Below are 26,108 nucleotides of genomic sequence, written 5' to 3'. Positions count from 1 at the left end.
AGAATTTACAGTAATATTTGTATTACTAGTGAAGATGGTTTTTCTTTTAATTGTTAGAAATGTCTCATGGAAACAATTAAAAGATCAAGCTAAGTATCATGTTTGATAAGAAGAAAAGAAAAAGACTGTAGAATATGAGTCTACTCTGTTTCTGTGCTCATGAAGTTATTCTAACTGCAGGTCTAAAAGAAGAGATCCACAAAGTTATGATGTACCCATCATCTCAGATTATATTGAGGGAGATAACACACTTTGGGATGTCTCTGTCTCACATCTAGCAATGTAGAAACTAAATAAAATTAGTAGAGTGACTTTTCAGTTGAATTGCAAATAGTATTCATTTTAAAGCTGAAAAATATATTTAAAAAATTTTTGTAACATTTTTAATAAACCTTTTTGGTCTTAGTTAAGAACATTCAAAAAATTTGAGTGTACTCTGTTGAAAATTTAGGTTAATTGATGTTTCACTGTATGTACAGTGACTTTCATGAGGATTGTTGGTTTATAAATACAGAAATAATTACCCACCTACTGTACTGTCCATTTGATATTTACTACAGTAAAGTAGAGTTGCTGCTGCTGCTGCTAAGTCGCTTTAGTCATATCTGACTCTGTGCAATCCCATGGACTATAGCCTACCAGACTCCTCCATCCATGGGATTTTCCAGGCAAGATTACTGAAGTGGGTTGCCATTTCCTTCTCCAGGAGATCTTCCTGACCCAGGGATTGAACCCAGGTCTCCCACATTGTAGGCAGACGCTTTACCGTCTGAACCATCAGGAAACTATTTCTAAATAGTTACACAGATTTCCATGAGTCCTGGGAATATAGGATTCACTCAGCTGGTAAAGGCAAGGAAAATAAACTAAATAGACTTTTAAAAAATATTCTTGGAACTCTATGAATTTTTAATATTAATAAATATTTATTAGAGTATTGGGAAATTTTTATACTTTTCTAAGATCTGGGTGGTTTTTTGTTAAAAGTTACTAATAATTCATAGAGGTGCTTGGGCTACTTGCCACACATTGTTAACCATGAAATTGTGATGTGTCTTTAAATTAGCCATTTTTATGTGTATTTCTGATGACCCAGTTTATGTGTCTTAGTGGGTCATGACATTTTCAATTCCATTTTAGCACTGTGGGAATAGAAAGTCTATTTGTGTTTCTTTAGATTGGCAACAAATGAAGTTGAAATATAGACATTAAGCAAATGTTTTCTCCTTAATTTGATGAACTATCTTCATTTTAGAACTTCCCCCTTTCACCATTTATAGCTTGCTAGTATAAAAGACACTGTCTTCAATCCTTAAATCCCTTTGAGAAACATAAGTTTCTGTGTTTTTAGCTCACAGAATGTCTAATATAAAATTGATAGTGGAAAAATACACAATCACCCAATTTATTAAAATGACATGGAGTATCAGCTCTAATTCACTTCTTTTTCTTCTTCTTTCATACTCTACTAAAGTGTCAATTCCAGTGCCTTATTAGTGGCTTGGTGTTACCTCGTTGGTATTGCTGCTTTAGTAGATAATCAGGTAATATTGTCATCGGATACTCCAGGCACTCTTCACTGGGAATGAAGTGAGAAGAAAAGAAGTAGGGGTAGTAAATCAATTCATGCATGAACACAAATTGATACAAACACTATAAATATAAAATATTCTTAATTTTGCCTCTCTTTGGGGTAGAGTACTCTCATCTTTGTAACTTAAGTTTTCAACACCATATTTGTCCATTGCAGCTTTGTGGAGCCATTCTCTTGCTCCAAGGCCCTCTCGACGCATAGTTGGGATTTTTCGTATTTGTAGGTGGTGGTTCCAGCCAACAGAGGCATACCCTATGCCTTTGATTCACCAAAGTAAACTGATGCATGTATATTTGCATTTCAATTGAATAAACACAGATCTAGAATTGTGTTTATGAAAATATATAAAATATCGAAATATAATTTATTCCATAATAAGAATAGTAGATAATTTCACTCAGTGAATAAAAATGGTCCTTGACTAGATGAGTAGATTGATTTAAAAAAAAGAAACAGATTTAGGATGCAAATGAACAATAATGTGGCTACATGACTACATCTTAATTGTTCTCCTGAATCCAGAGTTCTTAATCTGACTTCGGTGCCCACCCATCAGAAGATTATCACAGATACAATAGCCTACTTAATGTTTTTGAAGTAAACCTAAACTCTATAGTGTTACTGATGTGTTTAGTAAGTTTGTAATTTTCTCCTTAAAGTTGTTTTTGTTTACCTGTGATGAATGTGATTAATATATATATTTTAGACAATATGTAATATTTAATATATATTTAAACCAACTTGAAAAGGACCAATTGATTCAGTTTATGTATTAAAAAAAGAATTATTAAAAAATAACTGAGATGTATTGTTTCAAGTTACATAGACAATACAGTTAGTCAACTGAACCTTTCAGTTAATTATCAGATAATTTTATACATATCTCTGTAAGGTGTAGGCCAGGAAAATCATTTCTCAAAGCTTCATGTGCTTGAAATCAAAGTGCATTATTGCCATAGTCTCTTTCCTCTTACCGAAACTGGGCTCATGACCATTACCTTCCTCATGCCTCTTTCTTCCCTTCCTATGGCCATGGAAACAGAATTAGCAAACACCTCACTAAGACTTACTCAGTAACAGGGCAGTGTTTCTGGCTATAATTAGACATTTCTCCTACCCCTTTAAGATGATCATATAAATACAGAAATAATTCTTATTAAAAATATTTGAGGATATCTGGAGTATTTTGTAAATGTAACAACTAAATTACCCTGTCATTAGTCTCATAATTAAGTGAATTAACAGTTATTTTTAAAAATGATCCTTACTGTTATTTTTCAGATTAGCATTATTTTGAATGATGAATTCAGTAACCTAAATTAGGGATTTTAAAATATTTCAACTCAAGGATTGTAGGAGGCTTAAATAAAATCAAATTTAGCATTCTACCAGGAGTATTTTCCCAAGGCAAATATGATTTCAAGTATTTTTATTCAAATACTAATTTGTTTTAAAGTTATTGAGTACTAATTTGTGGTTGCCTGGGAAACCTTACATAGATTTCAAAAGTTAAATCAAATATATTTATTAAAATGTGTAATTTGCATTTGCTATTTTTTTTTTACTCTCTAAAAAGTTAATTTCAATAATAAAATCCTCTTTCCTTTTTATTACTAATTCCATGACATGAGTGAGGAGTAGAATATTATGATTTTAAAAACCTTTAGGCTGTTATTCCATTGAAAAAAGCCAAAGAATTAAGTTGTATATGTGTGCATGTCTGTGTATAAAATTTTTAAAATGATTTACCAAAATTAAATTTATTTTTAAACTTTGATTATTTTATAAGATATTATATGAGAGGTTTTAGGTTAAATGTCTCCATTTTAACCTGTATTTAGTGCTAATTTTTCAGTTTTACCAAATGAATCAAACAAATTAAACTAGATAAAATTTAAGGTAATGTTAACATTATGGATAATTCTTTTTCAACCATCAATATAGGGACTTTTTGTAAACTTACATCATAAGATCGCCAAAGAAAAAAACCTAAAACTTTGCTACCCACACACACACAGGTTACCTTTTTATATATATATAGATATATATATATATATATATATATCTATCTCATTGAATTCCAAAATGAACAAGAACTACAGAATTCAAGATACATCTGATCTGTCCATTTTTCTTTAGGCTTTATAATCTATATGATAGAATGTGCAGTGGTAACTGCTAGAAGGTGACCATTTTATTTATCCCTCCTAGTAGTTCATGATGGTTTGGTGATGTTATTAGTTTGATCCTGCTTACCAGTTTCACACGCTCACCAAACTACATGTTTTTAACTTGGGTGACTCTCTTAATAGCCTGTTGATGGCTGTCGGTTGACAGACAACTGATAATTCTGGCTTAAACAATTTTAGAGCAATATCAGTAATAGTAGAAAACGTTCCCATCAAATAAATTATTTTCACAAGAAAAAGAGAATATATGTACGGGAAATATCTGAACGAATAATTTTCTTTGGATTTTCTCTGATTCTATCAGGAAATTTTGCCACAGATTTTATTGTTAGTGACTGGGTAAATCTATAGACCTAAGCTCTATTTTGAGATATTTGTGGTAATGAGCTTTGTAACCCAGTTCATTCGTTGAACATCTTTGGCCCCCTGATAAGAAAATGATCATCTAGAGAGTTAGACTATAGATCCTTTTCAGCTCAAAGTTTCTGTCATTTTTTTTTAAAAGAGATAATAGCATGGTATAATAAAGAGAGCAAGATTTTGTCGTCAGATTGACCAAGAGTCATGTTCAGCTCCAGTACTTATTATCTGTGACTGTAATCAGATGCTTTGATATTTGAACTTCCATTTGTTTATTTGTAAATTGAAGTTATTAATACCAAATTAGTAATGCCATCCTGTGGTTTGAAATATATGTAAAGCAACCTGTAAAACCAGTTAATTGATGGCACCTGGTTGTTCAACCAGTGGCCAATGTTCTGACTGTTGTTCTTTCCAGTCAGTGACAAGAATCCTGTAAAATTTATGTGAAGAAAGGAAATGGCACTTGATCTAAAGTTTGGGACTTTGGTATTAGCAAAGCAAATTCGAGGAAGATTAAGGTTTAGAGGACATAGGAGGGAGATGGACATTCTCAGCACAGAGAACTGGCTCTGGTTAACATTGTAGATCCAATTAGTCACTTGCACATAACCTACTTGATCTTCCCCACCTCTTTACCCTTCTGCAGGTGAACGTCCCTTTCATTGTAACCAGTGTGGAGCTTCTTTTACTCAGAAGGGCAACCTTCTGAGACACATAAAGTTACACTCTGGAGAGAAGCCGTTCAAATGTCCTTTCTGTAGCTATGCCTGTAGAAGAAGGGACGCCCTCACAGGACACCTCAGGACCCACTCTGGTAAGTGGCACCAGCTCTTTAAGAAGAAAACTAAAATGTGAGAATTCAGAAGTGTGCTATAGAATAATTCAAAGCAACTTATAGCTTTGGTACATAGCTGAGAATGAGGTAGATGATTTTTTTTTGTATACATTGAATAACTGACAGATTTTGCAGGATGCATTTGGCCCTTCTTTTTTAAATTTATAGACTTGGCAGAAAGGAGTACTGTCAACTGAAGAGTTTCAAGCCATTGATGAAAACAGCTGTTATATAGATTTTCTATAATTTTTAAATTTTATAATTATTAATGAAGTAATTGTGGTTAATCCAGAATAATGGAAAACCCAGTAAAAAAAAAATATAGTTACATGTTGATGTTAGCATAGAGGAGAGGAAAGCTGTCATGTTTTTTGACTGATAGAGTACCTGGGCTGGGACTTCAGGGGGTATCAAATATAACTATTTTAAACTTGAAAATATTATGTTCATTAGAAAATGGGCTGTAAGAGTATTTTATATTTCATTTTAACTCTCCTTGTTTCTTTAACTTTCAAACCATAGTCATCGGATGCTCTCTGAAACTTTTCTCTGCTTCATAAATCATTAGAAAAATCTAGACTGATTTTTTTAAATGCCAGAATATAGTACATAAAAGCAAAAGAATGATTAGAAATCTGAATGAATTTCATTTGATTTTTAGCATGAATTGCTATACCCAAGAAGTTAAAGGTGGAAAATTAATATCGAATACTCTTAAGCCAGTTTTATATGCTCCTTCTGTTCATAATGACATAGTAAAATTTAATTTTAATATGAAGATATGATGAAAGTGATATTTTCATCTACATTGACAAATTGACAGAGTACTGTGGGTTGTGAGGTAATGCTTGTATTATCTTTTTTTACATTTTTCCTGTTAATCCTTAAGGCTTTACCCAGTTTTTTAACATGAATGAGAAATATGTAAAACTATTTAGACATTAACTCGATTAAAAAATAAAATTAATGAATATTAAAATATTTTAAGTATATGCTTTATATTCTTCCCTGACTTAATGCAGTTTACTCATTTCCAACCATGACACATTATATTTTAATTAGAAATTATGCTGTGAAAATTATATATTAAAGTGGTATTGTTTTATTATAAGAAGTATTCTTTATTGAAAAATACTTTTAAGACCTGACAGTTATTTCCTTTAGCTGGCCATGAGTTCTGGCTTATTAAAGCATTAGTCAGTTGACAAAGGATTATATTAATATAAAACGTAGCTTTCTATGGGAATGAAGTTGAGGCAAAAATATAGCTGTAAGCATGTATTTCACTCTTTGCAAAATTTACAAAATTGTGTTGTTTTTAGTATCATGGTTTGGTGTATACGTTTACTCTACCTGGTGATTGCTAGATTCAAGGTTCATTGTCTGGTGACACCTCCAGAAGACATTTAACCTTCACCTCAGTTTGTTTCCTTGATTTCTTTTTTGCTCTTTTAAGAGGTTTATCCCTGTGGGTAGTGTCTAAGAAGTCAAGACACCTTGGTTTTTGTATTAGACTGAGCTGGGCAGCTACACTCAGTTTCTTTATACATATTAGGCATGGCTCATCTAGGGGTTACTATTTGGTGTCTAGTGGAGTGAGGGGAGGGAAAGATGGTGCTCAAAAGAAAGCCCCTTACATTGGCTTTGGCAAGGCCAGACACCATAATTTATATGGTTCAATATAATTATAAAGTTTATGTGCATAGAACAAAGCTGTTTCTAAGAAACTGTATATATATATATATATTTTTTTTTGGCTGTTCTATATGGCTTTCAAGATCTTAGTTCCTGTACCAGGGATCAAACCTGTGACCCTGCAGTGAAAACACATAGTCCTAACCACTTCACAGCTAGGGCATTCCCTATGAAACTGTAAATTTTGTAAATAAATACTTTGCTACTTTGAGGTTCAAAAAAAAAAAGATATGTCTCTATAATTGCCATTATGATTTTGCAATTTGGTATACTACGTTATGGCTTTTGCAGATATATAAACAGATATGCTCAAATTGGCTAATAAGGGAAGTTTAACAGAGAGATGAAAGGGACTGATGGGTGTCATCCACCTACTGCTTCATTAAGGTGTGATATTAGCTCAGACATACTTTGAATTCAAAATACTAGCCATCACCAATGCTGTTCATAATAGATGAAGCATAAAACATAGCTGCCAAAGTCCATGCTTCTCTAACTGATCAGAAAGCTCAAGTTGGTCATTATAATTTTCTTCATCCACTGCTGATTCCATCTTCCCCTTACTTTTACCCTCTTTTTAGCACCTGGGCTGGACAAGGTTCTTTGATGGGTGATCACAGCCTAATTCCTAAACGTTTTGAGTATTTGGTGACCTTTTCATCCTTGGATTACTATAGCTTTTCAATAACCAGAATTACTGGACAAGTTTTTGTTAGAGATGTTCCAATAAATCTGCTGAGCTTCTAACTTAGTTGTCCTTGCCCATATCATATAGCAACAACCCCAAATCATTTTAGTAATCTGGAAAGTTTACCACCCAATAGCCTATTTCTCTTTCTGTTAATTCAGTAGCTTGAAAAGCCCCATATAGGCAGGGAGTAGTCTCAGCTTTCAGTAAAATAGTAACAGAACTCTGATCCCTGGTGAAAAGTTTGGGCATTGAGATCTCCAAAACCAGCAATCCCAAGGTTTTAGCACAGGAAGTGAAAACCCTTTAAGTGGGTTATTTGATGTAATGTGGCCACTACTACCTTAACCTCTTTGTAATCAAACATGCGCTGTGGCAATGGGGAAGATAGATGACTTTAGGCATTTATGATATGCTATAGAACATACTCAAACTTCTCCCAGCTAGCAATCATACATGAACCATGCCACTTGTGGGCCAGTATACTCCATTTGACCCAATGATTCTGGATAATGTGGCATGAGATATGGCTAGTGAAATCTGGAAATGGTTTGGGACCTTTGCTGTATTTCCTTTGCCTTGAAAAGAATTTCCTGCTTAAAGTCAATATTTTAAGGAATACTATAGTGTTCTTAAAGGCATTCTGTTACATCCAGGTGAGGAGGAGCATACAAAAGCACCAAAGGAAGGGGAGGTAAATCTATATCCTGAATATCTATCAATTCCTATGAGAATAAATTTCTCCCTCCTTCAGGTAGAAAGTTCATTGTAATCTGCCAGTCACTAATCAACTGGTTGATCCCCTTGGAGAACAGTGCCATATCAGGGTCCCATCATTGGAAGGTGGTGAACTCAGCAGTTGTGGTAGTTAAATTAGTCACAGAGCAGGGGAAATCTATGTTGTTAAAGTCTATAGAGTTTCCATTATTGCCCCTCTTTTCACTTTGTATGTGGGCCACTTAAGCAGGCACTAGGGTAGCTAGGTAAAGAATCTAATACCCATAGTATAGATTATCTGATTGTTTTGAGTCACCCATCACATGATCTTTTCCAGACTACTCAAAGCGTCCTCCACAATGGATGCCCTCTGGAGGGAATTCATGTAAGATACCACATTGTCACTTTTTGTACCAGTTCTAAGAGGCACATATGCATAACTCTCCCCGAAGCCTTCTATCTCCAATCTTCCAGTCTTGTTTTTCCAAGTCCTTGACTATATGGCCATGCCATCTATCCTTCCTCATCTATCTTTTCTTACATGCAAACTGTACAGCTGGAGGGGTTATCTTTTCACTACTAGGATTTAGGGGGAGCCCTCTTCACTGGGCCTCTAGTACAATAGTTGCAGCTAGTACCAAATGCCATGCAGTCCATTCATAGGCTGGGTTCATGCAGTTTTATCCTATGTTAATTGGTCATTGAGAACACCTCATGAGGCCAGATTGTGAGATGGTAAAGCAGTAGTGGCAGGTATCAGAGACACATGAGCTACTTGCTCATGAAGTATATACCTGGGTTTCCCAGACCTGTGTGGCCATTTCATTTAATAGTGAAATGCTCTTATGCACATCTTATTTTGTATGTTGAATCAGATTAACACATAGTTCATTTTGTATAGTTTGAGCCACACAGTCATTTGGAGTTTTGTGTCCTAATACTCAGTCTTAACAAGAGTCCAATAGCAAATTAGGAGGTACTTTTCAAATGGCAAATCATTATTGAAAAGAGCACATATATTTCCTCCATTGGGTATCTGCGCTCCGATCCTGCAGTAGCAATTACATCACACACCATCTTTGCTTGACACATGTATTTCCCAAAATCATGGCATTGCTGGATCCTAGGGCCAGAGATCTACATGGCAGCTTTCATTGCAGGAGAGGTATACTGCAGTCCCAGTATACCTTTCTTGCCCCAGTCCGCTCTCAAGGTTGACAGCCTTGTGGATTATTGAATACGTGTATCAGAGTGGAATACCCAAACATAGTATATCTTGTTTCTAAAATTCAAAGAGGGGGCACCACATTTTCTGCCTCCTCCTTCATGATGAAAGGTACAAGGTACAGCAACTTAGCATTAACTGTAGAGGCTCTGTTTCCACATGCCTGCATCGCTGGGCCCCTAAAATTTCACCACTACTGCAGGTATCTAAATTTTCATAGAGGTCACCTCCTATCCTCTGGCATATATCTTAATGAGACATTTTAGTGTTTACTACTTCCTGCTCACCAAATCCAATTGGTATAATACCATGAAGGTAATGCCCCAGGTTGATGTTATGTGAGATGTCAAGATGAACAAGATTTCTTTGCCCTATATTATGGCAAAGAGAGGAGAGTTGACCTAGCCTTAGGGTAAGATGGTCAAAGTATGTGTCCCTGCACTGTAAAGGCAAACTGCTTCAGATTATCTTTATTGATAAGGAATTACTTTTAAAATAAATTAGGTTGGTAGTTCCATACATGGTGTCAGGGGCTGTGTTAATACGTTCCAACAAAGATACTATAGCTAGAACTGCTTCTGTATTTGCCATTCTGATATAACTAAATCTTCATTCATCCACAGAACCATCTAGGTCTTGCATTAGCCTAACAAACAGTTTAAATGGGTTTGTAGTAGGAATGACCACCCCAGCATCTTTTGGTTTTAGTTTACTGTCTTGGAAGAAATGACAGTTCTAAGGGCTGTGATTTCCAGTATGGTAGCCTCTAGCCATCTGTGGCTATTAAGCACCTGTACACATGGGCTTCCCTGTGGCCCAGTGGTAAAGAATCCGCCTGCAATACAGGAGACACAGGTTCAATCCCTGGGTCAGGAAGATCCCCTGGAGGAGGAAATGGCAACCCCCATCCAGGATTCTTGCCAGAAAAGCCCATGGACAGAGGAGCCTGGTGGGCTACAGTCCATAATGTCACAGAGAGTCCGATATGACTAAGACTGAGCACACACATATGGTTAATACCACATGTTGAATATACCACATTAACAAATTGAAAAATAAAAGCCATATGGTTATCTCAATAGATGCAGAGAAAGCCTTTGACAAAATTCCACAGCCATTGATGATGAAAACTCTACAGAAAGCAGGAATAGAAGGAACATACCTCAACATAATAAAAGCTATATATGACAAACCCACAGCAAACATTATCCTCAGTGGTGAAAAATTGAAAGCATTTCCCCTAAAGTCAGGAACAAGACAAGGGTGCCTACTCTCACCACTACTATTCAACATAGTTTTGGAAGTTTTGGCCACAGCAGTCAGAGCAGAAAAAAAAAATAAAAGGAATCCAAATTGGAAAAGAAGAAGTAAAACTCTCACTGTTTGCAGATGACATGATCCTCTACATACAAAACCCTAAAGACTCCACCAAAAAATTACTAGAGCTAATCAATGAATATAGTAAAGTTGCGGGACATAAAATCAACACACAGAAATCCTTTACATTCCTATATACTAATAATGAGAAAACAGAAAGAGAAATTAAGGAAACAATTCCATTCACCATTGCAACGAAAAGAATAAAATACTTAGAAATATGTCTACCTAAAGAAACTAAAGACCTATATATAGAAAACTATAAAACACTGGTGAAAGAAATTAAAGAGAACACTAATAGATGGAGAAATATACCATGTTCATGGATTTGAAGAATCAATATAGTGAAAAAGAGTATACTACCCAAAGCAATCTATAGATTCAATGCAATCCCTATCAAGCTACCAACAGTATTTTTCACAGAGCTAGAACAAATAATTTCACAATTTTTATGGAAATACAAAAGACCTCAAATAGCCAAAGCAATCTTGAGAAAGAAGAATGGAACTGGAGGAATCAACCTGCCTGACGTCAGGCTGTACTACAAAGCCACAGTCATCAAGACAGTATGGTACTGGCACAAAGACAGAAATATAGACCAGTGGAACAAAATAGAAAGCCCAGAGATAAATCCATGCACCTATGGACACCTTATCTTTGACAAAGGAGGCAAGAATATACAATGGATTAAAGACAATCTCTTTAATAAGTGGTGCTGGGAAAAAAACCACTTGTAAAAGAATGAAACCAGAACACTTTCTAACACCATAAACAAAACAGATTCAAGATCTAAACGTAAGACCAGAAACTATAAAACTCCTGGAGGAGAACATTGGCAAAAAACTCTCTGACATACATCACAGCAGGATCCTCTATGACCCACCTCCCAGAATATTGAAAATAAAAGCAAAAATAAACAAATGGGATCTAATTAAAATTAAAAGCTTCTGCACAACAAAGGAAACTATAAGCAAGGTGAAAAGACAGCCTTCAGAATGGGAGAAAATAATAGCAAATGAAGCAACTGACAAACAACTAATCTCAAAAATATACAGGCAACTCCTGCAGCTCAATTCCAGAAACATAAACGACCCAATCAAAAAATGTGCCAAAGAACTAAATAGACATTTCTCCAAAGAAGACATACAGATGGCTAACAAACACATGAAAAGATGCTCAACATCCCTCATTATCGGATCAGATCAGATCAGATCAGTCGCTCAGTCGTGTCCGACTCTTTGCGACCCCATGAATCGCAGCATGCCAGGCCTCCCTGTCCAACACCAACTCCCGGAGTTCACTGAGACTCACGTCCATTGAGTCAGTGATGCCATCCAGCCATCTCATCCTCTGTCGTCCCCTTCTCCTCCTGCTGCCAATCCCTCCCAGCATCAGAGTCTTTTCCAATGAGTCAACTCTTCGCATGAGGCGGCCAAAGTACTGGAGTTTCAGCTTTAGCATCATTCCTTCCAAAGAAATCCCAGGGCTCATCTCCTTCAGAATGGACTGGTTGGATCTCCTTGCAGTCCAAGGAACTCTCAAGAGTCTTCTCCAACACCACAGTTCAAAAGCATCAATTCTTCGGCGCTCAGCCTTCTTCACAGTCCAACTCTCACATCCATACATGACCACAGGAAAAACCATACCCTTGACTAGACGGACCTTTGTTGGCAAAGTAATGTCTCTGCTTTTGAATATGCTCTCTAGGTTGGTCATAACTTTCCTTCCAAGGAGTAAGCGTCTTTTAATTTCATGGCTGCAGTCACCATCTGCAGTGATTTTGGAGCCCAGAAAAATAAAGTCTGACCCTGTTTCCACTGTTTCCCCATCTATTTCCCATGAAGTGATGGGACCGGATGCCATGATCTTCGTTTTCTGAATGTTGAGCTTTAAGCCAACTTTTTCACTTTCCACCTTCACTTTCATCAAGAGGCTTTTTAGTTCCTCTTCACTTTCTGCCATAAGGGTGGTGTCATCTGCATATCTGAGGTTATTGAGATTTCTCCCAGCAATCTTAATTCCAGCTTGTGCTTCTTCCAGTCCAGCGTTTCTCTGATGTACTCTGCATATAAGTTAAATAAACAGGGTGACAATATACAGCCTTGACGAACTCTTTTTCCTATTTGGAACCAGTCTGTTGTTCCATGTCCAGTTCTAACTGTTGCTTCCTGACCTGCATACAGGTTTCTCAAGAGGCAGGTCAGGTGGTCTGGTATTCCCATCTCTTTCAGAATTGTCCACAGTTTATTGTGATCCACATAGTCAAAGGGTTTGGCATAGTCAATAAAGCAGAAATAGATGTTTTTCTGGAAGTCTCTTGCTTTTTCCATGATCCAGCGGATGTTTGCAATTTGATCTCTGGTTCCTCTGCCTTTTCTAAAACCAGCTTGAACATCTGGAAGTTCATGGTTCACACATTGTTGAAGCCTGGCTTGGAGAATTTTGAGCATTACTTTAGTAGCGTGTGAGATGTGTGCAATTGTGCGGTAGTTTGAGCATTCTTTGACACTCATTATCAGAGAAATGCAAATCAAAACCACAGTGAGGTACCATTTCACGCCAGTTAGAATGGCTGCGATCCAAAAGTCTACAAGCAGTAAATGCTGGAGAGAATGTGGAGAAAAGGGAACCCTCTTACACTGTTGGTGGGAATGCAAACTAGTACAGCCACTATGGAGAACAGTGTGGAGATTCCTTAAAACACTGGAAATAGAACTGCCTTATGACCCAGCAATCCCACTACTGGGCATACACACTGAGGAAACCAGAATTGAAAGAGACACGTGTACCCCAATGTTCATCACAGCACTGTTTATAGTAGCCAGGACATGAAAGTAACCTAGATGTCCATCAGCAGATGAATGGATAGGAAAGCTGTAGTACATATACATAATGGAATATTACTCAGCCATTAAAAAGAATACATTTGAATCAGTTCTAATGATGTGGATGAAACTGGAACCTATTATACAGAGTGAAGTAAGCCAGAAAGAAAAACACCAATACAGTATACTAAAGCATATATATGGAATTTAGAAAGATGGTAACAATAACCCTGTATGCGAGACAGCAAAAGAGACACAGATAAATAGAACAGTCTTTTGGATCTGTGGGAGAGGGAGAGGGTGGAATGATTTGGGAGAATGGCATTGAAACATGTATAATATCATATAAGAAACTAATCGCCAGTATAGGTTCGATGCAGGATACAGGATGCTTGGGGCTGGTGCACTGGGATGACCCAGAGGGATGGTATGGGGAGGGACGTGGGAGGGGGGGTTCAGGATGGGGAACATGTGTACACCCGTGGCAGATGCATGTTGATGTATGGCAAAACCAATACAATATTGTAAAGTAATTAGCCTCCAATTAAATAAATTTAAATTAAAAAAACACATGTTGAAATGGTATTTATTAAATATATTATGAAAATTAATTCCACCTTTTAAAAATGTGGCTATTAGAAAATTTTAAATTATATATGTGGTTCATTTTGCATTAGACAGCACTGTTCTTGTCTTTTTATAATAGCCCTCCTACCCTGGGTCAGGGAACCAATGTAAGGATTCTTTCCATTACTGAGTGCACTTATTCCTGTGGTATTGTAAGATGGGCTTGGGTGAAGTCTTCATATATATCTTGGCTTCCATAAGCTCCCACTTTGACTGGTGGGCCATAGTTGTATTTTAGGTTCCAAGGATTAATGGCAATTCAGAGGTAATATAATGCAACTGTCTAATAACCTGTGGAAGGATTTGGTATTATCCTTCTCCCAGTTCAGTCACTGTCATAAATGGCCACAGGTGGTTCTGAAATGGCTATGAGGAAAATTCATAGCATACAGCTATGGCCAGGTTTCATGGACTCTGTCTCCACCTAAAATTATGTGACTCTGGGTATGTGAATATACTTAGGTCTAGGCAGTGGATAAGAGATCATGAATCCTCCTATGGTGACTAAAGTTGGATTTTTGCCCACAAGACCTAGAGGGTTTCTGTCCATGTAAGACAGCTAGCAGTTTGGTATTCCAGGTGTCTTTTTCATTCTTGGGGAATCTGAAACCCATTAGTCATTCCCATAGAACCCTGTGGCACAAAACACATTGATCTTTACCCCATCGCTGTGGCTTGTTAAGGTAGCCTCACCTTCCTGAAATTAATTTCTACCACATAGCTTCTGCCATCTCAGAAGATCACAATAGATGCCTTTAAATTAAGAAGCTCAGATCTGTTTGCAACATCTATCATTGTTCTCTGCAGCCTAGAGAAGACAGTTACCAGGAAGCTTCTCAAGCATGCTGGTTATTTCCTCACCAGTGTAATTTTTTGGTGAAGGAGATGTCCCACAGGCCATTGCGGGGTATTGTTATTTATAATAGATCCTTTTCCAATATTCTTACATTCTTGAGATTTTGGAATTTTACTTTGCTATGCCAAGAACATTCTGCCATTTCAACTTTTTTACTGTGTAAGCTATCATTGAATCAAAGGTTCAATTAACCAGTCACTCCCACCTGCTCAAGACAATAAAATACTAAATCCCAGATGAATGTTCCTATAGATAAATTGGCCTGATCTAACATTGTAGTTCACCTTCTTGATTTAAAATCCTTAGAATCAATCCATTCCCTTACATGCTAACTGGACTCCTACTGATAAAAATTGGTAAAGATTTGCAGTTATTTCAGTGTATAAGGTTGTCACCTCCTGGATATCCCTTGACTTTGGCTATATTAGGATCTAACTTGTCATGAGCCTGGGGATTGTGAATGGTAATAGAAATGAGTTCTGAAAAGAACTGCCATTCTCCAAACCAATTGGAAGTCCTCTTACTATATGGGAATGCTGATTTATGTGATAGTTGGTTTCCTTGAATGGGGAGGCATGAAGACAAATATGTCTTCTGGCAAGTCATGTTCTGTAGGGTTTTAGGAATTCAACATTCTGAGCCTCAGTATTTCATCACATAGTATCAACACGTGTTTCACTCTTTCCCCACCATTACCCCATTATCAAGAACTAACAGTGGGCCTGTCTAGTGGTCCAGTGATGAGGAATCTACCTGCCAATGCAGGAGTTACCGGTTAGATCCCTGGTCTGGGAAGATCTCACGTGCCATGGAGCAGTTAAGCTCGTGTGCCACAACTACTGAGCCCACATGCCCCAGAGCCAGTGCTCAGCGACAAGAGAAGCCACCACAATGAGAAGGCCGTGCACTGGAACTGGAGAGTAGCACCACTGGCCACAACTAGAGAAAAGCAATGAAAATCCAGCACAGACAGTAAATTAAAAAATAAAATTATTAAAAATAGATTTAGAAAAAGACCTAATAGTATTGGTTTTGCCCATTTTATTCAGTACGGCAATCCCATCACCCTTCAAATCAGATTCTGGAGTTGATCTTCAGCCTTATTTACCTGAGCCTTAAGTAAATAAGGACTGTTTTAAAGATGATTCAGGACCTTCAATTTGTTCTTTCTCCTTCATATAATCCTTTGGGCTAACAGAAGTAGCCATGTAACACTACAGTCTTCACACAGACACCACTACTGTCCTTTTAACAAATGAAGACCACAGCTCCAAAAGTCTTCCTTTCACTTCATTCTATGATACCATCAGTGATAATCTTGAGTAATCAGGTTGCCAGCACATGCATAGAATTACTAGGATTTCACTAACTTCCTGATAGGTGGCCCTTCTGTTCCCTTCAAGCATGAGAAACTCAATGTCAAAATGCCTTGTGGACTCTCTAAGGCCTTGGGCCACTCTTGCTACCAATAAATAGCATCAGGGCCTTGATAGGAAAGCAATGAGACACTCAAATGGAGAAAATGCAGGAGACATTGACGTAGCACTAAAATTTACAGGAGAAAGAGCAGGCATAAAAGAAACCAACAAGGGACAGTTGGAATACTCTAAGGCTGCAGTATTAGGAAGCCATTAGCAATCCCATGTGGAGAAGGCAGTGGCACCCCACTCCAGTACTCTTGCCAGGAAAATCCCATGGACAGAGGAGCCTGGTAGGCTGCAGTCCATGGGGTCGCGAAGAGTCAGACACGACTGAGCGACTTCACTTTCACTTTTCACTTTCATGCATTGGAGAAGGAAATGGCAACCCACTCCAGTGTTCTTGCCTGGAGAATCCCAGGGACGGCGGAGCCTGGTGGGCTGCCGTCTCTGGGGTCACACAGAGTCGGACACGACTGAAGTGACTTAGCAGCAGCAGCAATCCCATGTCTAAAGTGTTTGTTCTGTGTGTGTGTGTGTGTGCACTTGCATTCAGTCTTGTCCAACTCTTTGTGACTCCATGGACTGCATCCTGCCAGGCTCCTCTGTCCATAGAATTTTACAGGCAAGAATACTGGAGTGGGTTGCCATTTCCTCCTCCAGAAGATTTCCCGACATCTCCTGTCGGGAAGGAGATGTATCCACAATACAGGGATCGAACCCACATGTATTGTGTTTCCTGCCTTAACAGGCAGATTCTTTACCAACTGCACCACCTGGAAGAGGTCACTGAAATTAGGAGAGGTAGGAGACGGTTTTGAAACTCACCTTCAGTGGAGGAATATACCCCTACTAACCTGTGACTGAGGAATAAACAGCTTGGCCTCACTCTTTCCATCTCTCCTCTTTTGCTGATGTATGTTAGTCGCCCAGTCGTATTTGACTCTTTGCTACCCCATGGTCTGTAGCCCATAGGCTCCTCTGTCCATAGGATTCTATAGGCAAGAATACTGAAGTGGGTTGCCATTTCCTTCTCCAGAGGATCTTTCGGACCCTGTGATCGAACCTGCATCTCTTATGTCTCCTGCATTGGCAGGCAGCTTCTTTACTGTCTCTTTTGCTAATACCTTATGTTAAATGAGCATGACCAGAAGCCAGGGGACAAAGGAGCCTATGGATGAAGCTGATAGAAATTAGCTTTTTGCAGAAGCAGAGCAGCAAAAGGTGAAAAACGGCTATGGAGGTGAAAGAGAATATGTCACAGATAAGCTAAATATAAGAACTAGTGCTTAAACTTACTAGTATAGGGTATTAAGTGTAATATAATGATTTTAATTTTAATTTCAGTTTTTTATGAATAATATTATTAGTACAAAGTAACTTGCTTCCTCCTCCTCCATACCAACCCTTACTTTGGGTAATGAGTGCTCATTGTTTTATTTTCTTTAGTTAGCTGTTGTGTTCTAGGGTATTTATATTGCATCTTTGTTTCCTTTGTTTTAGATTAGAACATTTTCCTTCCAGTAGATTGGTTAATAATGAGGTTGGTTTTGATATGCACTTACATATTTCTGTGACATTTTTATATGTCATAGAGAAATATGAGAAAACACTTAGAAAAATATCTGGGATATAATATCAGTATCAGTTCAATATCAGTTCATTCACTCAGTCGTGTCCAACTCTTTGCGACCCCATGGATTGCAGTACGCCAAGCTTCCCTGTCCATCACCACCTCCTGGAGCTTACTCAAACTCATGTCCATTGAGATGGCGATGCCATCCAACCATCTCATCCTCTGTTGTCCCCTTCTCCTCCCGCCTTCAATCATTCCCAGCATCAGGGTCTTTCCAAATGAGTCAGTTCTTCGCTTCAGGTGGCCAAAGCATTGCAGTTTTGGCTTCAGCATCAGTCCTTCCAATGAATATTCAGGACTAATTTTCCTTTAGGATAGATACATCCGATATAGTATACATTCAATAAATGTTAGCTCTTTTCTTTCTTCCTCTTTTTTTTAAAGCCCTATAAGGTCCCATGCAAACTGAAAGTTTCTATTTGGAATTCTCTGGCAAACTCTAGAGAAGGGGTTCCCCAACCTCCATGATCTAATGCCTGATGATGTTAATAATAATAGAAATAAATTGCACAATAAGTGTTAACGTGCTTGAATCATCCTGAAACCATACCCCCACCCCCAGTTTGTGGAAAAAGTGTCTTCCATAAAACCAGTCTCTGTTACAAAAAGGTTGGGGACCACTGCTCTAGAGGACACAAGGCAGTGTTTTGATTTTGATTGTATAATCCTAATAGGTTATGACAGGTCATGTCTGGGATTTCTTGAACTCTCTATAGCCTTGTACAAGGCACATCCTATGGATTATTCGTTTAATTAAATCTCTTACCTGAGAGAGCAAAACCAGGTAGTTTATCAATTAAAAACAGTAAATCTAGCAATATGAGAAGCTTTCAATAAAAAGGCCAAGTCCTTTCCTTTCAGTGAGGAATTTGGTTTTGGAATTCCATGTAGTTTATCTGACCTAAACCACACTCATAACACATCATCTCTAATTCCATTTTTAGTTTCTTTAAAACTTGAATACTTTGTGAAACAATCAGACTTCTATTAAATTTATCAGATTTTTGTCACTAATCTTTAAGATTGCCGATTTATCAATTTATCAGAGTTATTTTCATCTCATTTTTATTGAATCTTTCCAAAGTGGTAAAATTAGTTTTTATAGAAATAACTTTCTTTCTGTACTTATTTTATTAGAATATGTGTATTTGGTTAATTTATTTAATTATAGTAATAGGTACAGCTGGCATAAATAAGTTTGGATGGAATCATAACTGACTCAGTGTAAGTATCCAGTTCAACTGCCAGAAGTGTCTATGTGGGCATCCCAAAGAGCAGCCTGTGCGCACCAGCATTTCAGTGTTTTTCAAAGGATTGGAGAGACAGAAAAGCTTCTTGTTAATATTATTCCTAGTTTATAGGTGAGGAGACTTGAGGCATAGAGAAATCACCCAGGCAGAGCCTGGATTCAAACCAAGACAGTCAAACTCCAGAATATGTACTCCACGCTATGGAATAAATGATACAACCTCATATGTTTATTTTATCCTCTGTCTTGCTAAACTCTGGGCTTCCCTTGTGGCTCAGCTGGTAAAGATTCGCCTGCAATGTGGGAGACTTGGGTTCGATCTCTGGGTTGGGAAGATCCCCTGGATAAGGGAAAGGCTACCCACTCTAGTATTCTGGCCTGGAGAATTCCATGGTGTGTATAGTCCATGGGGCCGCAAAGAGCTGGACGCAACTGAGCGACTTTCACTCACTCACTCACTGCTAAACTGTGTAAAGTTAACTCCAAGTGATAAACTGAATACTATCTGGAAGTCAAAAAGTCAAGACATCTGGGTTTAAGAACAGGCTCATTGCAAATTCGCTGTGTGGCTTTGTCACATCACTTAATTTAATCTTTAATCTCCCTGTGCTGCTCATATTATATAATCTGTTATCTTTTCTCCTGAGATTTTGCTGCTCATTAGTCGCTGAAACCAAACTTGACAGAGTAAAAGAGTATTCCCCACTCCCAAATTATTTTGTTTGTTTGTTTGCTGTTGTTTGTTTTAACTTTCAAAACAAATTTGCATAAAATGGAAGCGGTCTTAAAAGATTTTCAGATGACCTGCATAGACTAGCATCGCTTCTCTGCAACTATCTGCTAACATAAATCTCAGAAAAAACCTTGATACAGAGAGTTTCTGATTTTGCATTCTAATTGCAGATATAGTTTGTTCACATAAAGTGCATTTCTTTTTAAAGAATATTTTTGAAATAGCTCTCTCTGTGTTGCTGAATACCAGTGAAAGTGTAAAACAGTGTTGGATATTCCCTCCTTCTCTTTTACCAGTTAGTATCTGAATGAAAAGATGGGCTTAAGTGTACAAAGTCCTGATTACTTGATTTGATTGCTTGTTTTAAATTTTGATTACAGTCATTGATAACAGTTTTTAATTTTGAAAGCATGCCCAATTTTATGAATAATTAATAAATCTCGGCTCCCTAAAGAGCACAAATATTTTGGTAGTATTTTCCAGTATTTGACATGGAAAAGTTTGTTTTCTAACAATAATTTTTAAGCAGTATAATATTATTTCTGGAAATAGATTGATATGATCATCTTTTCTCAGGAGTAGATAATTCCTGTTAACAATGCCTAGATTTTATTCCCAACTTGCTAAGATTATAATGGGAGAAATCAAACTTTCCTTTTATTTGTTATGGCAGTGCTATATTTCATTTCTGAAATATTGTCCATTCAGGGGGAAAAAAGTGAAATAATGCAATCTAAGTTTTATCTGTACAACGATCATCAGTGTTTATTTCTTTGTTTTTTAAAACTATTTTCATTTAATATGTTGTAGAGCTATTTTACTGGTCTTGATGCTGGGTATTTCATTAGAATTGCTTTATTTTATGGCAGTTATGTTGGCAAAGTGTAAACTTTACCCATTAACCTTAGATTTACACACAAATCGCCTACTTTTCTTTACATAAGTTTATAATATAACATAGTATTTCTGTCAGTTTTTAGTGACAAATCAGAGAATCAGTGCACCTGCTACAAAAAATTATTTTATTAGTTTTGTCTATTAGATTTTTAGTTTAACAAGTGATCATAGTCCTTTCATTCCTTAGAAATTTGATTAGTGTGCTTCATACATTATATATTACTTCTTTTAATTGTCTTTATTTACCCAGTACACTGGGGAAATAATGTTTCAATTAAGCCCTGGACCCCTATTAATCAAAGCAATACTTACCATACTTATTTTTTAATCAAGGAGGAATGAAAGGTGCATATATTTTCCTAATTAGAACTTCAGGTATATTTCTCCTGTACTTTAATACAGTGCTCAAATTAAATATTTAAAACGTAATAGAAGAGTATGTGTTTTTAATGTATGGAAACTTACATAATATATATGCTTTATAAATTTCTTTGTATAAATAGTAAAGAGAAAAAAGTAAGTAAGAATGCCTTTTTCACGGTCCCAAATGTTTTTATGCCATATCTAAAATTTAGTTTTGGCCATGGAATTGTACTGGGCTTTGTTGTTGTTTAGTCGCTAAGTCACATCCGACTCTTTTGCGACCCCATGGTCTGTAGCCCACCAGGTTTCTCTGTCCAAAGGATTTCTAAGACAAGAATACTGGAGTGGGTTGCCATTTACTTCTCCAGGGGATCTTCTTGACCCAGGGATCAGACCTGGATCTCCTGCATTGGCAGGTAGATTCTTTAGCACTGAGCCACCAGGAAAGCCTGTACTACACTTGCATTCTTACCAAAAAAAAAAAAAAAATCATTGCTAAAAAGGGAATCTTTTCATTTGAAAATGAAAAACCCTAATATCCCAAGGAAGCGTATTCATTGTCTCTTGTTCCTTGTTTATTGTAACATTATTGTTCAGAGATATATAAATAAAATACCCTTGAGTAAGCAGAGAAGTGTAGGAATTTTTTTTTCTGATTTTAGCTTTCAATTAAATTAGCTTTCAATTAAATCAGTATTTATTATATAATTTCTGGAATATATCACCTAAAAATAAACACTTTGTAAAGTTAGTTTATGTGATATATCTATAGCATATAACCCTAGAGGAAGAACTATTTGAGGAACCTTCCAGTGTCAGTTTCTTGACTTAAGATCAATAAGCCTACATTATTCTGAACAGATGCCTACTTTATTTCCACAACACCTCAGTTATGTTGATTTTTCACAACACAGTTTGTAATCTATTCAAAGTTTGACAAATTTTGCTAAAGAAGTTTGTTCTTTGTATCTAATTGTCAGGTTAAAGCTATTTTGTCCTATAAAAAGCAACTGGACCAGATGTAACATAAAAGAATCCATTTGTTAAAACAATAACATCCACCATTTTTAGTTGTTTTAGATAAGGACTGTTTCCTTGCTTTTGAATATATTTGGATATTCACATTAGTACAATATTAAACCAGCTAGCAGGCATTTTTAAGGTATAAACTACATGCTGTCAGAGAAGCTGGTAAGAAAATATAGTTTTTTCATTCTCTTCAACTTTCTTGAAAATGAAGTTCAAAAGTGGCAGCTGGCTGGGTTTGAGTTAGTGCTAACCTTGGACCATATTGCTAAACAAGTGAATGTCAAATGCTCTAGTTCTGTATTCTCATACAAGACAATCTGTTAATTTGCCATGAGAGTGATTATGCCCTCAGATGGACAAAGGAGCCTGTTAGGCTGCAGTCCATGGGGTCGCTAAGAGTCGGACACGACTGAGCGACTTCACTTTCACTTTTCACTTACATGCATTGGAGAAGGAAATGGCAACCCACTCCAGTGTTCTTGCCTGGAGAATCCCAGGGACGGGGGAGCCTGGTGGGCTGCCGTCTATGGGGTCGCACAGAGTCGGACACGACTGAAGTGACTTAGCATAGCATACTATCATTCCTTATTAGGGGACTGTCACATTATTTCCTTAAATTCCTGGCTGATTAGGAGTTCCATAAACTGTTTGTCTTCCAAAGCAGTGTGGCATTTATAATCAATAACTGTCTCCTGAAATACACCCTTTCCTTCTTATATATATATATTTTTAAGTTATCTTCCCCTCTTGTCTCTTCTCTGCCTTCCACTCTGTTTTTCTAATAGATTTTTTTCCCCTAATCCTTCAATGTTTGCTTCAATATTATCCCACTTTATTTTTTGAGGTAAACAAGTATATAATTAAGTACTTTATGTTTCTGTTACATACGAACTGCTTTTTATAACATGGATTTGCTACAGGTTATAGACCTTTAGACATTCATAGGACTGATTATTTTGTCAAAGAAGGATTTTAAATGTCTGAAAGTTGGGTATGTGGCCAAAAGACTATCATTATCAGTTATTTCCATACTGACATTGTTTTAAAACCAGATCGCCATGACTTTTCTACCCGATTTGCTAAAGAGATCCATTTAAAAAATTCTAAGACAATGACCAGTATACTGATAAGATGTATTGGATTAAATTTTGCTGGTTATAGAAATGAAGTCTAGTGCAGCTCCTTCATAGTAGTGGTGGTGCATAAAGTGCAGTATAACTTGTACTGCAGACTTCCCTTGAGAAGGAACTGTTTTCACCTGATTGTAGACCTGGCGCCTGGCCCACTCTCTGCGTGATCTCCCAAGTGTGAACTCTCCCCACCCTCTACCCCTCCTTTCCTTCCTGGAGGTGGTTGATAGAGGAGGATTACATTGATAATTACACAAGCAGTGTCAGTTGCACACTTGATTTGCATAACTGTGTTCTGCTGATTTCACCCATCAGGTCCTGACACTTAGCCTGTGGAGCCTCTCTGTACGCTTTGCAATAAACACTGAAGAGAGGGAATGGGATTAGTGTCTCCATTCCTGATTCAAACACACATGTACCAACACCTTGCCCATGGAGGGAGAAACCACTTTCAGTCAGGCCAGCTGCAGTGACAATTCATGTGACTTCTGCCCAGAAGAACATATTTTCCCCCAAATAATCATTATACTCTTCCTTATATGTTCCTTATAAAAAGAAATTAAATTTTTAATAGCATTAAATTTTCAAGCAGCAGTATACACAACATGCTTCTTTAAATTTTAGATACTTATTCAGACAAAGGAGGAGAAATATTGTATGATAGCCTTTATATGATGAATCTAAAAAGAAATTACACAAATGAACTTATTTACAAAACAGAAACGGGCACACATACTTAGAGAACTTATGGTTTCAGAGTGGGAGGAGGATGGGGGCAAAGGATAATTAGGGAGTTTGGGTTCAACATATGTACACTACTGTATTTAAAATGGATAACCAACAAGGTCCTGCTGTATAATACAGGGAACTTTGGTTAATGTTATGTGGCAGCCTGGATGGGAGGGGAGTTTGGGGGAGAACAGTACTTATATACATATGTCTGAGTCCCGTCACTGCCCTCCTGAGACTATGACAGCATTGTTAGTTGGCTGGTGTTTAGTCATTAAGTTGTGTCTGACTCTTTTGCAACCCCATGGATTGTAGCCCACCAGGCTCCTTTGTCCATGGGAGTTCCTCCAATATAAAATAAAAAGATTTTTTTTTAATTAGACACTTATTTCTAGAAGGAGTAATGGAAAAGCAGTCTTTCTTCTCTAGCACATTCTCATCCGATAGAGCTCTCCATTTTGGTTCAAAGACCAAGTCAGATTAGTTGACTGCCTGAACCTTGCCTCCTTACCTTTCTCTGTTCTCAGGAGTTCTAAAGAAGTAAGCAGAAACCATGGACCTATTTCTCATTCTCAGTTTTCTGCAGACTGCTTTAGTAATTCAGTTTTGCATCCTACTTGTTTGTTACTGTGAACGGTGTGAGCTTGTGGCTATTTCATGTTATTCCTTGCACAGTGCTGAGTCTGCAGGCCTGGCATGTTTGGAACTCCATGGCAGAAATGTAAGGGCAGCATGCCAGCTTCTTTACTCACCCTGTGTCCAGAAAGGCACATCACACTGTTTTCTGTTTTGTTGAGGGTTTTTTTGTTTTTTTGTAAGCTAACCTCCACCCTCTCCTTTTATTTTTTCTACTTGATCCATGCATGTGAGTCAAAGAAACTTGTTCATCCACAGCCTGTACTGTCTTGCCAAATCTTGTAAGAAAATTCCCAAATGGCAGATAACCATACAAATGAGATAAATATTATAACCCAATATCATTTGTTATAAACATATAAAATATATTTAGGATATAATTAAATTTTTGCTTAAGATATCATAAATCATCTATCAACATGGTTTCTCTTTAAATTGTACAAAAATAGGATGATAATACTCATGATAAAAATGAAACATCCTAAATTCTGCATCTTGAAAGACATTACTGTGTTCTCTTTTGCATCTGTATTCCTTATGCTGTATCGATTGAATGAATGAAAGAATCTACAGGTGCTTTCAGGTGAAAATTCTTACATTAATTAGGAAGTTAGTTTTTTAAGATTACTGGAGATCAGTTATGGTTATGTTTCCTAGCAGATGATAAATGTCAGGCTATTGTAAAAATTAAAGTTATTGGCTAACATTTAACAGGCTCTTATTTTGTGACAAGCACTATTTTAAGGGCCTTATTTTACAGTTAAGTAGAGTCAAATTTAAGAGAGAGATGCTAATATCACCACAATCTATAGTTTGAAATATCATGTGTATGATCCCTTATGTCAAGTTTTATCATAGTAATGTTATTATTCTTTTACATTACTTTTTAAATTTTCATTTTGCCAACGATGTATTATTTGGATTAGATTTTTAATTTATTTTTAATTGGAGGATAGTTGCTTTTGTCATACACCAACATGAATCAGCCATAGGTACTCATATGCCCCCTCCCTCTTGAACCTCTCTCCCAATTCCCACCCCATCACGCTCCTGTAGGTTGTCACAGAGCACTGGGTTTGAGCTTCTTGCTTGAATTAGATTTTAAACACACACACACAAGCACACAAAAAATGCTCAACATAATAAAACTAAAGAAATGTATCATGCTTAAATGAATAAAAGTGTCCCAGAATGCTGGAGGACATATAAAAATTTAGAATAAAATAAATCTAAAGCAGAAAATGAAGAGGAACTAAAAAGCCTCTTGATGAAAGTGAAAGAGGAGAGTGAAAAAGTT

At 36.9% G+C, this 26,108-nt stretch overlaps 1 protein-coding gene across 12 annotated transcripts in view; it reads left to right on the top strand.

The window, feature by feature from the left end:
• The window catches only part of IKZF2 (IKAROS family zinc finger 2), a 185,334-nt gene that overhangs the window by 115,392 nt on the left and 43,834 nt on the right, over positions 1 to 26,108 (top strand). For all 12 annotated transcript variants that reach the window (XM_055573372.1, XM_055573364.1, XM_055573367.1 and 9 more), the window contains one exon: positions 4,793 to 4,960. In XM_055573372.1, coding sequence (XP_055429347.1) covers positions 4,793 to 4,960 — 168 coding nt within the window. The remainder of the gene's footprint in view (positions 1 to 4,792; positions 4,961 to 26,108) is intronic.

The sequence above is a fragment of the Bubalus kerabau genome, chromosome 3 (genome assembly GCF_029407905.1).
Source record: "Bubalus kerabau isolate K-KA32 ecotype Philippines breed swamp buffalo chromosome 3, PCC_UOA_SB_1v2, whole genome shotgun sequence".
Taxonomy (NCBI): domain Eukaryota; kingdom Metazoa; phylum Chordata; class Mammalia; order Artiodactyla; family Bovidae; genus Bubalus; species Bubalus kerabau.
The sequence above is the reverse complement of the archived record's forward strand: the minus strand, read 5'-3'. Positions and strand labels throughout refer to the sequence as shown.